Source organism: Heteronotia binoei, chromosome 1 (genome assembly GCF_032191835.1).
Source record: "Heteronotia binoei isolate CCM8104 ecotype False Entrance Well chromosome 1, APGP_CSIRO_Hbin_v1, whole genome shotgun sequence".
NCBI lineage: Eukaryota > Metazoa > Chordata > Lepidosauria > Squamata > Gekkonidae > Heteronotia > Heteronotia binoei.
In genome coordinates this window covers 252,186,757-252,198,958 of record NC_083223.1, presented here as the reverse complement: position 1 = coordinate 252,198,958, position 12,202 = coordinate 252,186,757, and the positions used below count along the sequence as shown (strand labels likewise).

Genomic DNA, 12,202 nt, shown 5'->3' with positions numbered 1-12,202 from the left:
GCCAAGTAAACTCTTCTGTTGGGTTTTTGCCACTCTTGCAAAGATCGACTGTGATGTGCTGCTCTGCTGTTGGCAGCCAGAGGCAAGGAACACCCCAGAATTTCTGCAGTTTCCTTCTTCCTCTCTTCTCTGCCCCTACCTAATGCTGAGTTTTGCCACCTTGGATCGCTTTTCAGGCTAACCGGGGCTGCCGTACAGATCAGCTGTGAGCACAAAGCCACTGGCCGGCTGCAGATGTTCAGCTGGGATGCGTCCTTCGGGCTGCTGGAGATTTTGGAGTGCCTCTGGCCAGAGAGCAGTGCTCAGGCAAAGCCAGAGTACACAGAGGTGAGGGCGGAGCCTTCAGGAAACAGTAAGCTTCTACAAGCCCAGGCTGTGGTAGTTACCAGTGTTCCCTCTAAGCTGAGTTAGTTTGAGCTAGCTCACCGATTTTTAGCCTTCAGCTCATACATTTTTGTTTTAGCTCAAGAAAGATGACCTCAAAACACACTAATTTATGGAGTAGCTCACAGCTTTAATGCCAGTAGCTCACAAAATAGAATTTTTGCTCACAAGACTCACAAGAATTTTTGCTCACAGCTTAAAGAGAACATTGCTAGTTACATGTGGGTGCAGCTGGGGAGTAGGCAGTTGCATGAAACAACATCCCCCTTCCCCTCATCTAGAGAACACCTTCCCTTCAACTGTTATCGCTCCTCTGTTTTTTTTTCTCAGTTGCTGGTCTTTACCATCCCCAGTGCCTTTCCATATAGCCAGTCACCTCGGCCTTGTGCCCGTGTCCGCTCCAAACACTCAAAGAAACTGCCCTCCTCCAAGGTAAGTGTTGGTTAGAGGGCAACTGGCATATCTCCCACTATTGGTTTATTGGTTCACGGATCTAACAAGGAGACTTGCCTAGGACTTCTTTGCCGATGTTGCGGAAGGACTGCACAGTTCCATTATAAAGTGGTTTCAAGGCTGAGTCCCTCCAACCAGTGAGAGACTGAATATAGAAGTGTGCAGCTTCCCCTGTAGGGAGACTGGCAGCGCTCAGTCTGGGTGCCCCCCCCCCTCCACTGGTCTTCCCTTCCATCTCTGAGACAGGCTGAAAGCAAAGCAAACCTTTGTGGCACTCAGGTTAACATGATGTCCCCACACCTCAGCCAGGGAAGAGGTTACGTATGCACTGGATGCCAGTGGACTTCTTTATGCTGTTTGCACCCTTTAGTCCCTAACAGTTTAAGGATGCTGATCTTGCCCCTCAGTGGCTCTCTGAGTGAGGAGGGAAGCCTATACACTCAGGACCATCTCGGGCACAGCTGCCGTTTTGACAGTGGAGTGGATCCCCTTCTCTGGATTGGAGCTAGATGTCAGATTTTTGCCTGAAATGTTGAAGAGTTGCTATTATATTTAAGTATTACTTCACTCCCTGACATTTTGTGGTTGAGTCCACTTTCTGCGGCAGCCTTTTTGTAGCGGTGTCCACCATCCGTTGTCTTATTGGAAAGGTACCCGTAGGCTCATAAAGGTTGAGGACCTGTGTAAACTGTCATGAAGGGAGTATGTTTCATAATAGAGCTCCTTTGTTATTTTTAATTTTAGAAAAGTTTTTTTTAAAAAGCGTTGGCAGAGTTTTATTATTTTTTCAAAAGACAGCTGAGGTAGCTCAGTAAATGTCTCTGAAGGAGAATTATCTCTAAACCCAGCATGAAAACAAGCAGTGTGCCATGTGTCTAAAGAGGCCTCTGGGTGGGTAGCAGCCTAGCTTGAACATAAGGAACCAGCCCTCCTCCTGTGACTCTTCTACTGTGTCCCTCACAGAGCCGTCTTGCCAAAGCTACTGCCAAACACACCATGGAGCTGGTGGCTGAGCTGGCCGAATTCTGCTCGGATGTGGATCTGGGGACTCTCGACCGGCTTTGCTCCCTCCTGCACTGGGCCACGGAGCCTACCGTCCCAACCTGGTCTTCTGCCCCTCCTGTCGAGGCACACTTGGTAAGGGGGGTGGGGCTTGGTCACATAGCAGACTGAGGCCAAGGCATCTCCCATGGGAAAAGGTCTCCTCAACCATTTCTTTTCCCCTTTTCTCTCTGGCTGGGTGCCAGGCAGATTCTCCCCTTGCTGCAGAATGGCAGATGAGTGTGCAGCTGGCAGCACCCAAGGCCACCCTGCGGGTGCAGTTCCCGATTCCAGACCTGCGGGCGTGGCCCGAGAGGCGGCCCTGGGCAGAGAAGGCAGTTCGCAAGGAGAGCTTGCGCCTGGCCTTGGCGGATCTTGAGCTGCACACAGAGCTTGGGCCTGCTGGCTCTACCCAGCTGGAAACCACCTTCAGCAACTTGCACGGTAAGAAGTGGCCTGGGCTCCTCCCAGACAGGGGTCCTCCCCCAGCAACTACAGGAAGGTAGCTGCAGAGTCTCCATAATAGCTTGGGTTCTGTACAGCCAGAGGCATGGACCCAAAATCCCAGCATCCTGTGAATCTTGTGTTGTGAAAAGTGCCTGATAAAACTGCAGAAGTGGACAGTGGTGAGGCCCAATTTCCAGTCCCTGGGCTTTTGGGGAGGGGTGGACCGTGTTTTGGGGCTGTGGGGAACAACATGGCCTCCCTTGTGCTTAGTAAAACATGAGGTGAACTGCCCTCCTCTCTCTTGGTTTGTGCCTTCTGTTTTTATCTACTGCACGTTGTTGGCCTTTCTGGATGCATCTTAGCAAGAAAGCCTCAGACATAACAAAAGCAGAGAAAAGTTGCAACTGGGAAAGTTTCAGCTTCCCCTTTCATCAGTAGCACAAAAGTTTTGAAATAAGCATGAGGATGTAATGGGATGAGGGATATGAGATTGGAAAGAATTTTCAGGAAGCCACTCTTGCAATAGCGCAAGAGCTTTAAAGGAGAACAAAATTAAGAATTTTGGGGTGGAGCCCCGGTCATCCTTCAGGTAGCCTTCCTCCAACTGAAGAGCCCTGCTGGATCAGACCAGTGGTCCATCTAGTCCAGCTTCCTGCCTCACACAGTGGCCAACTAGTTCCTCTGGATGGCCAACAACAGGGCAGAGAGGTGGAGGCCTTCCCCTGATGTTACTTTCTGATTCTGGGATTCAGAGGTTTAGTGCCTCTGAAAGTGGAGATTCCCCACAGTCCCCATGGCTAGTAACCATTAATAGACTTATCCTCCAGGAACTGAATCCCCTTTTAAAACTGTTTAAAGGCTTTCTGCAACAGAACTAGTTCATTTGGAGGAAGGCTTTGAGCATGAGCCAAAAAGAGAGGTAGAGTAGTACATGTATGTTTTTATTAAAATATTTATACTTTGCTTAGTGGCGTGGTAGGAGAGGCATCAAATTCACTCCATTTGAACGAATACCCCTGTATGTAAAAGAATTTGCATTCAGGATATCCAGAAGTTCTTGCTTGCTTCCCAGCATCCTTACATCAAATGGCTTTTCTACTGGAAATGTTATAGGTGGCTTTCTAAAGGAATATGTCTGACACTTTCAGGGTTGTTCTCCTCCCCGCCCCCAACTTGCTTCTGAAATTAATGCTGATCTGTGGTTGCTTTTTCAGTCTACTACATGTGATGTCTGGGGCCTTCACCTTCTCTAATAATGCTAGTTTGTAATGATGTTCTGTGCTTTGGCAGTTGTACCTTTTTTAAAATGGGGGTGGGGACAGGGAATGTGTGATGGTGTCTTCATATCAGCTAATAGCATGATTTGCTACGAGGCCCATTTTTGATAGCTTTGATTCAATTTTTACAAATCGTGTGGCAAAAAAGTAATAGAAAGGAGACTTGCAGAAGGCTTTTTAAAAAGGCTTTTTGGATTGGATGGCAATGTAATAGAAATTGGCGGGTGAAGTCTTATCACAAATGGATTCAAGAGTTTCTTGCTAAGATCTCACATGCTTTTTGTGGAGGATGGATTTTCTCATCAGGCTTGATGGATCTTAGTCAACAATCCCCCCCTTTTTATGGGTTCCTTCTTGAAGGAACACTTGTTGAGGCAGATGTGTTGGTTTGTGGGATCAGGTTTAGATTCTTGGTTTCTCTTAAGGATGTGTTCCAGTTAGGAAGAACAGGAAAGGTCACCATTGGTAGCAGTGTTCCCTCTAAGCTGAGTTAGTGTGAGCTAGCTCACAGATTTTTAGCCTCCAGCTCACACATTTTAGTCTTAGCTCAGGAAGGATGACCCCACTAATGTTTGCAGTAGCTCATGACTTTAATACCAGTAGCTCACAAAGTAGAATTTTTACTCACAAGACTCTGTGGGAACATTGATTGGTAGGTTTACTATATATGTGAGTGTCTGATCTTATTTCTTTCAGTGGTGAGAACAGTGAATGGGAGGGGTGTATGAATTTCTGAAGCTGTTGTATATAATTGCAGGGTGGCTAGCGTTAATGACTGGATTGAGTTGTTCCAGTCTTTTCTTTACCCAATCTAGGTTTAGAAAGGTGTCACTGATTTACAACCACTGGTTTGTAGGTGGGTTCTTTGTGCAAGTTTATGAAGAAATAAATTAGACATAAACCGATCCTGGGGAGGTGCAAAGAAAAGAACCATAACTGCCTCTATTCTGTACAGAGCTAACTTGGTTAGGTGCTTTATAATTAGTATTCATCATTCAACCTTCTCTCTCACTCCTTCGTCAGATTTGAAAGGTCTTTTAGCTGGCTCTGTTTATATTGGCATATGTCAAATTAGCTTCCAGATGTTAGTGCAATATATTTTATCCTGGAAGGCTTTTGATGGTTTTGCTACCTTAACCTTTTGACTCACGAACAGCAGTAATTTGTTGCGGTTATACTGTGTTAATACTTTTGCAGCTTGTACCAGCTGTATTGCTGGGGGGTGGTATTTTATGAAGCAAATGCTCTCTTTACTTTAGTCATTTTAACTGGCTGCTGTATTCAGCAATTAAATTTTATTCTTATTTTATTTACTTTGGCCTTAGGTGCCTTGAGTGTTGATGCTTACTGAGCAGAAAGGGGGGTGGGCCAGTCAGCCAAGAAAGAGCTGGAGACTTGATACCTGGGAGTGTATCTGCATATAAATGATGGTGGCCTTGTCAAAGCTCATGCCCCAAAGAGAGTTGGATTGAGAGGCTGAGGAAGGCCCTGAGTCTGGGGGGAGGGGTTACCTTCCTGCTGCTGATGACACCGAAGGGCTGTGATTCTTGCCATTGCTGTTTGCAGGTGTGTATGAAGATAGCGAGAACCTTTCGGTGCCCTGCTTCCGGGTCGGCAAAGCCCCCAATTTGTTGGCCAAAATGACAGAGAAGAAATACGTCCTTCCAAAGTAAGTTTGGCTTTTGTGTTTCTCTCTGAATAGCAGCCTGCTGGTACAAATTGGTGTTCCCATTCCATAGACAACAGCATGTTACAGGAGAGGTAACCACAGGGCTTGCACCTCTCACCTACTCTATGTCATAAGCAGTGTTCCCTTTAAGCTGAGTTAGTGTGAGCTAGCTAGCCTCTGGCTCACACATTTTTGTCTTAGCTCAAGACGCATGGCCCCAGAGCATAATAACTTATACAGTAGCCAAATAGCTTGCTCACAACTTTAATGCCAGTAACTCACGAAGTAGAACTTTTGCTCACAAGACTTCACAGCTTAGAGGGAGTATTGGTCATAAGCATGTCGTTTGGATGCTGGATAAGCTCCCTACAGAGTACAGGGATGCTCCAAAGTCTTATGTTGATGACGTCAATCGTCTTTGGTTAAAACCCAGAGTTTGTTCATGATGCAGCTGACGGCAGTTTTGAAGCTCATTAAAAGAACAGGATTCAGAATCTATTGGGGGTAAGGCACAACTGGTACAGAAGGAAGTAAAGTACTCAGGAATATGTCTGGGCCAAGAAGGAAGAACTCCTGAGGCACAAAGGGGTAGAAGCCATAGGAAAATTGCCGGGACCAACTGGTGCCCATTCTTCAAGAGCAGTTCTGTGGATATCAAATATGGCTTCGAGTGTTGCCTTTGCTGCTTGGGGTAGGAAAGGGATTGTTTTAGCCAGTTCCTCCCTGTTCTCCAGTTTGGCTTGGCATTTCCTTCTAAATTTGTGGAATTGAACAGCCACAAAGTTCCCGGCACCCTGTCCAGTGCTGTTTTCTCCCCGGCAGAATCACTCTGACCCTCCACCCCCAGGCTACTGACCCCCAGTGGGACTTGAGCCTTGCGAAGGCTGAGGAGATGGAGCTCTCGTCAGCAGAGAGTCCCTGTGAGTTGAAGCAGCCCGAGCCTTCCCCCTTCTCCTCCAAACGGACCATGTACGAGACAGAGGAGGTGAGTGGGCAGCGACTGGGTGTGGCAGTCGGCTCGAGAAGGTGCCAGCTGTCTGCCTCCTGGACCTTTTTCTTGCTTTCCAAACTTCCTGGGTGACCCATTCCTGCCAGCTGTTGATTCTTCTGGCTTCCGGTCTTCCTCCTTCCCCTTCCATTAGATGGTGATCCCTGGAGATCCGGAAGAGATGGCAGAGTTCCAGGCCCAGACAATGGCAGCCTCCCAGTACGCCCTAGAGGTCATGTTCCCCACCGCACACATTTTCCTCCCCAGCAAAGAGTTCTACGAGAGCATTTACAACAGGTCAGAATCTTTACTCTGCAAGTCTGTGCAGGAGAGAGCCAGCAGGAGTCACCTGGCAGCACTGGGCAAGCCCTGTGTTTCCCCTTGAAGCTTTTCCACCCCTTAAAATGGTATATTCTGGTGACAGGTTGCCTGTATGCCATTTCCCATCTTGAGTATGGATGGAGGAGAGTCACTGTCTGTGGATGGGTGTCTGTTTGCTCTCCTGTCCAGTTCTGGATGTCAAAGGGATGGAATGGGACTAAAAGGGAGTAGGTCAAAGCAGACTTTTGCATATGTTTCGGGGTTATGCCGTGTCGATGCTTGTAAAGCAGGGGTGGCCAACGGTAGCTCTCCCGATGTTTTTTTTGCCTACAGCTCCCATCAGCCCCAGCCAGCATGGCCAACGGCTGGGGCTGATGGGAGTTGTAGGCAAAAAACATCTGGAGAGCTACCATTGGCCACCTCTGATGTAAAGGATGACGCTTGCCGTTCCTTCCTTCTGCAGGATTAATAATGACCTTTTGATGTGGGAGCCCTACAGCCCTCCTCCAAGCCCCTCTGACCCTCTGGGTGGTACTATGACCACTGCAGCTGCCGAGGCATCTCCCCGCTGGCAGGAGGATTTCAAGATGTGCAAGTCAGCCTTTAAACTGGGTAAGGAATGATGGTCCCGCACCCAGGGTGGAAGGGAGCACTCTCCAGGGCCATCTCAACCCGGAGAATGGTTCTCGGTGTGAGTAAATTACAGTTCTGGCTGTCTTGCAGCTGTACTGAATGTGGCTTTATCATCTCTCTCCACTTAGAATGGAGTTCGAGGAGCTCAGGATTCCCTTGCCAAGGAGGGTGCAGAGTTTTGGGGGTACATGTGCGTGGGGAGAAGGAAACTTCATTTTTTTCAAAATGTGCTTTTCCAGATTCAGACTCCGAGGAGGAGGACTCCCACTTCTATTCATCGGATGAGGCAGCCGCACAGCGGAAGAAGGGGGAGCAGAGGAACCAGTTTCTCCAGAGCTGTGTCTCTGTTGTGCTCCGGGTGGGAAAGGGACGGGTCACTGCTCTGTGCGATGCCAAGGTAATTGTCGCAGTGGCCAGGGAGAAAAGACAAGTTTGCCTACACTCCTTCCAGCTGTTCACTCATCTGGGCTTGAGGGTTTATTATTATTATTATTTATTTATTACTTTAGATTTTTATCCAGCCCTTTCCGCAAGCGGACTCAGGGTGGCTAATTATCAATAACTACAATTTCAAACCAATAAAACACAATTTAAAAACATTTTATGGTGCTGATTTAACTTCAGTATAGGCGGGCTCTTTATTTCTTCTGACGGTGATCCTACGATTGTAATTCCCCAGCAGTGTAGAGCAGCAGCCCTCTCCCAGTTTAGATGTTGAAGGCTTGTCGAAATAGCTCAGTTTTGCAGTTCCTGTGGAATTGAGAAAGATCCCGCAGGGCCCTTATGGTCTCCGAGAGGGCATTCCACATTTCTGGTGATGCCACTGAGAAGGCCCTAGCCTGTGTAGAACACAGCCTGGCCTCCCTTGATCTGGGTATTGACAGTAGATTTTGTGACCCTGAATTCAGTTCTCACTGGGGAACATACAGAGAAAGGTGGTCCTGTAGATATGCAGGGTTGATGAGGGGTGGGGTGGGGAGTAGACTGATTGCATTTATCTTTCTGCTTGGGAGGGAGATTTGGAAAGCCAGAAATGGACTGAGCAGGCTTGCCGGTCCCCAGGTACAGGAGGCTGCATTGTCCTGCAGAAATAGTTCTTAGAAAGTGGGTGAACTTGGATGGATCTCACCACTGCTTCTCATTTGGGGTGGGGGGGAGCTTGGCCAGGCAGCCTCTTGAAAGGCTCTTTGACACCGTCATAAGCATTTGGATCCAGGATTCTCTGCTCTCCTGCAGGGCGAGGGCGGTAAGAAGCTGGAGGGCTGCCATGGAGAGCTGGTCTTGGACGTGGAGAGCGGCAGCCTCTTCAGTGTCTCACAGTACAAAGGCCACGAGGACCTTGGCTACTTCTGCATCGAGTCGGAAAAAGTTGCGCTTTATCACAAAGGTGCGACTTTGCAGTGGGGCAGACTCAGATGAATGGAGAGCACTGGCTGGGGGGGTTTGCTTTCTGCATGGCAACCTTGAGTGTGTAAATGCTCTGGCTACATGGAGGTAGTAGGTTAGCCTCTCCTACAATCCCTTTGCAATGCAGAAGGAACTGGGGGGAGGTACAGCTTTAGTCTTGTCAGTCACCCATGTTAATTAAAAGTCTCCAGAATGAAAAAATCTCTTACCCCTACCCCAAGCTTTCTTTGTGGCTCCACTTCTTTGGCTGTTAACCCGAGATGCATGGAGATACATGCAGCTCCCTCTGATCGTCCGAAAACTGCTTGTGGGGAGGGGAAGAGTGCTATGGGGAGGGAAGGGGTTTTGTCCTTTTTTTATTTGGCATTGACTTGAGGAAAACTGTAGTTTCTGACACAGACTTAACTTCAGATGCCTTCCTCTGTCCCTGCAGCTGTGGTTGAGGACTACCTCATGGCAGATCACCTGGAAATCCCCAGCTTTTTACCTCCTGAGGGGCTCAACCCCACCATCTACGCCTCCCAGGAGGGCAGCATCGCTTGGCCATTGGGGGCCAAGAAGGATGGGCCTGTGAAAATGCTCTCCCTGGCAATCCAGATCAATCTCGATTTGGAGAAGAACATCAAGGTAACTTGTTAGTTCTGGCTTTCCTAGTCTGTATCATAGCTGGAACTAGCGCTCTTTTTGGTAGAAGAAGCTCAGCAGGAACTAATTGCATATTAGATCACACCCCCTGACATCACCATTGTTTCACATAGGGCTTTTTTTGTAGAGAAAGCCCAGCAGGAACTCATTTACATATTAGGTCACACCCCCTGACACCAAACAAGCTGAACTGCACTCCTGCTTCAAAAAAGCCCTGGCTGGAACCATCCTTGATGAAGGGTGTCGCTAGGGTCATTTTTAGGCTGTGTTGTGCCACCTGGCAGTTTGGATCTGCTTGCTAGTGGGGTGACACGACATTCCTCCTTTAAGGTGCACAGGGGTACTCTAGAGCAGGGGTGTCAAACATGCAGCCCAGGGGGCAAATCAGGCCCCTGGAGAATGCCTTTCAGGCCCCCGAGCAACTGGCTGTCATCTGCTTCCTTCTTCCTCCCTCTTGCTTCCGTCTGCATAACAGCTTGCTTTGCAAGGCTTGCTCAATTGCAGAGGAGCTACATAGCAAAACCTCTGTTTTCTCCATTGGCTGAGGCTCCTTCCTTGGGGAGGACGAGGTGGAGGCACAACTTGCTTTGCCAGGCTTTCTCAATTGCACAGCAGAGCTACTGTGTCAATCCTCTCTTCTTTCTATTGGTTGAGGCTCCTCCCCCTCCTTGTCCCCTGGGGAAGGAAGGAAAGAGGTTCCTTTTCCCAGTTCCCTGGATCCCATAGGAGAAATACAAAGAAAGCACCTTTAAGGCCAATGAGGTCTAGTGTTTTAAGCATGTTTTAATTTAAGTTTTAAAAAATCGTTAATTGTGTTTGTCTGTGTCCTTAATAAAGTTTATATCTCTGCCACATAATCCTAAAGTGGTACTCATATGGCCCGATCCAACAAGGTCTCATTATGTCAGATTCGGCCCTCGTAACAAATCAGTTTGAAACCCCTGCTCTAGAGTCCCATCCCACTCTAAAACAGTCAGATAAACATTCCCAGGGGAAGGCTGCTGTGTTGGTTTTAAAAAGGAGGAGATTGTGTTAAGTCCTTCTCACGCTTCCGCCAGCCCCGTGATATTGTGGTGATGTGCGACAGGCACCTTGGCAACAACCGTTCCTGATAAAGCATGTTAAAAGGGTGCTTAAATTGGAATGACTGCATGGGTGAACATGGCCTGAGGTCCTGTTCCTTGCATGTCTTTTGCAGGAATTTCTGGTGACTCTGCGTCTGGAAGGTGCTACCATGCGGCATCACATGGCATTAACGCACCAGAGCTGGTACTCGCAGGTGAGGTCCATTCTCTCCTCCTTCCCCCCTACAAAAAAAAAATCTGTAGAAGATTCCCAGCAAGATGTGGGAGCTGATAGGTGTGGATCTGACTGGCACTGTGGGCCCTTGGTGATGGAGGGCTGTTAGCGGGCATGGATGGAGGCAGGGGGTGGCCTTCCCCATCACCCTTACTTTGTCCATCTGTTCTTGCAGTTGATTGACTTCCTGGATGTTCTGGATGATCCGATTCTGGGCTTTGTGCCCCCCACGGTCATCACAGTACTGCACACCCACCTCTTCAGCTGCGCAGTAGATTACAGGTTGGAAGAAGAGGCGGGAACAGGGTTGCCTGGAGGGGAAGAGGCACTTTGGGAGCACTAAGCTGAAAATGGACTTTGGGTGGTGGACAGTTAAAGTGTAGGACTTCTGAGGATGGTTGGGCTTCTTCCACCACCACCTGAAGCAGCGCCTCCCCTGGAAGGCAAGACGCACGTTGGCTCCTTTTGGAGGCTAGCTGCTTTAGCCCAACAGGATCTTTGATTGGAAACAGCTGTGTTTTGGAGGAGGGTGTGGAGACCTTAGCTTCTTCCTGCTAAGCTAAGGTCTTCCAAGACTGGCTGCTGTATGAGGGATGGTGGGTCTGCCTGACCTCCACACTCAGTTCTGCTTTTTCTGCCCACAGGCCTCTCTATTTACCAATCCGGGTCCTCATTACAGCGGAGACCTTCACGCTTTCCAGCAACATAATTGTGGACACGTCCGTCTTCCTCCTTCGGTGGGTTTCACACTGCCCCTTCGAGTGATTTTTGCTCTCAACATTGTGCTGTCACTGCTGTGGCAGCTCCAAGAGGTTTTTGTGGAGAGTCAAGCTAGGGCTTGCCCTGATTTTCTGTTGGAGGGAGAAGAAGAGTGAGGATTTTAAGCTCTCTGAAGCTCATAAGCATGCTAGCTGTGTTGCCCCACGGGTAGCGTGTAATACCAGACACAGCCGCCAACAAGGATTCTTCCTTTGTAATTAACCCACACGAGCAGGTGAAGCTGCCTTATGCTGAATCAAGAACACTTTTACAGCAAAGTCGGTATTGCCTGCTCTGACAGGTAGCAGCTCTCCAATGTCTCAGGTGATGTGAAAGATTTCTGCCTACTACCTGACCCTTTTAAGTAGGGAAGCTGAACCTGGAACCTTTTGGCATGAACCATTGATCTGCCCACTCTTCCATATTGCCCACTAACCAGGGCTTTTTTTTATAGCAGGAACTCCTTTGCATATTAGGCCACACATTTCTGATGTAGCCAATCCTCCAAGAACTTACAGGGCTGTTACCACAGAGCCTACTGTAAGCTCCAGGAGGATTGGGTAAAGCAGGGTGTGTGGCCTAATATGCAAAGGAGTTCCTGCTGCAAAAAAAGCCCTGCCACTAACTAGCAGATCAGTAAGAGACAGTGTGGCCCCAAGACCTCTGTTCCTCAGGGAAGTGGAAGACTCTGACTGGCCCTTTTGTTACCTCTGCAGGTTCATTTTGGATGACTCTGCCATTTACTTGTCAAACAAATGTGACTCGGAGATGGGCGACTTGAGAAAAGGTAACGGCTGCTTGTTTCTGTACATGCCTGAGCTTAGAGTTTCTTAGGCTGAATATTTATTTATTGTGGCTCAGGGCTTGATTTTTCTTTTC

The 12,202-nt window shown here is 48.4% G+C and overlaps 2 protein-coding genes across 3 annotated transcripts in view; both read left to right on the top strand.

The window, feature by feature from the left end:
- Positions 1-12,202, top strand: part of EHD1 (EH domain containing 1) — a 154,118-nt gene that overhangs the window by 19,438 nt on the left and 122,478 nt on the right. The window lies entirely within an intron of this gene.
- ATG2A (autophagy related 2A) overlaps positions 1-12,202 on the top strand; it is a 39,932-nt gene that overhangs the window by 13,644 nt on the left and 14,086 nt on the right. For both annotated transcript variants that reach the window (XM_060252668.1, XM_060252675.1), the window contains 15 exons: positions 177-327; positions 715-816; positions 1,801-1,974; positions 2,085-2,322; positions 5,169-5,271; positions 6,094-6,256; positions 6,414-6,556; positions 7,044-7,192; positions 7,453-7,610; positions 8,450-8,600; positions 9,054-9,247; positions 10,464-10,544; positions 10,740-10,846; positions 11,209-11,301; positions 12,040-12,110. In XM_060252668.1, the coding sequence (XP_060108651.1) occupies positions 177-327; positions 715-816; positions 1,801-1,974; positions 2,085-2,322; positions 5,169-5,271; positions 6,094-6,256; positions 6,414-6,556; positions 7,044-7,192; positions 7,453-7,610; positions 8,450-8,600; positions 9,054-9,247; positions 10,464-10,544; positions 10,740-10,846; positions 11,209-11,301; positions 12,040-12,110 (2,078 nt within the window). The remainder of the gene's footprint in view (positions 1-176; positions 328-714; positions 817-1,800; positions 1,975-2,084; positions 2,323-5,168; positions 5,272-6,093; positions 6,257-6,413; positions 6,557-7,043; positions 7,193-7,452; positions 7,611-8,449; positions 8,601-9,053; positions 9,248-10,463; positions 10,545-10,739; positions 10,847-11,208; positions 11,302-12,039; positions 12,111-12,202) is intronic.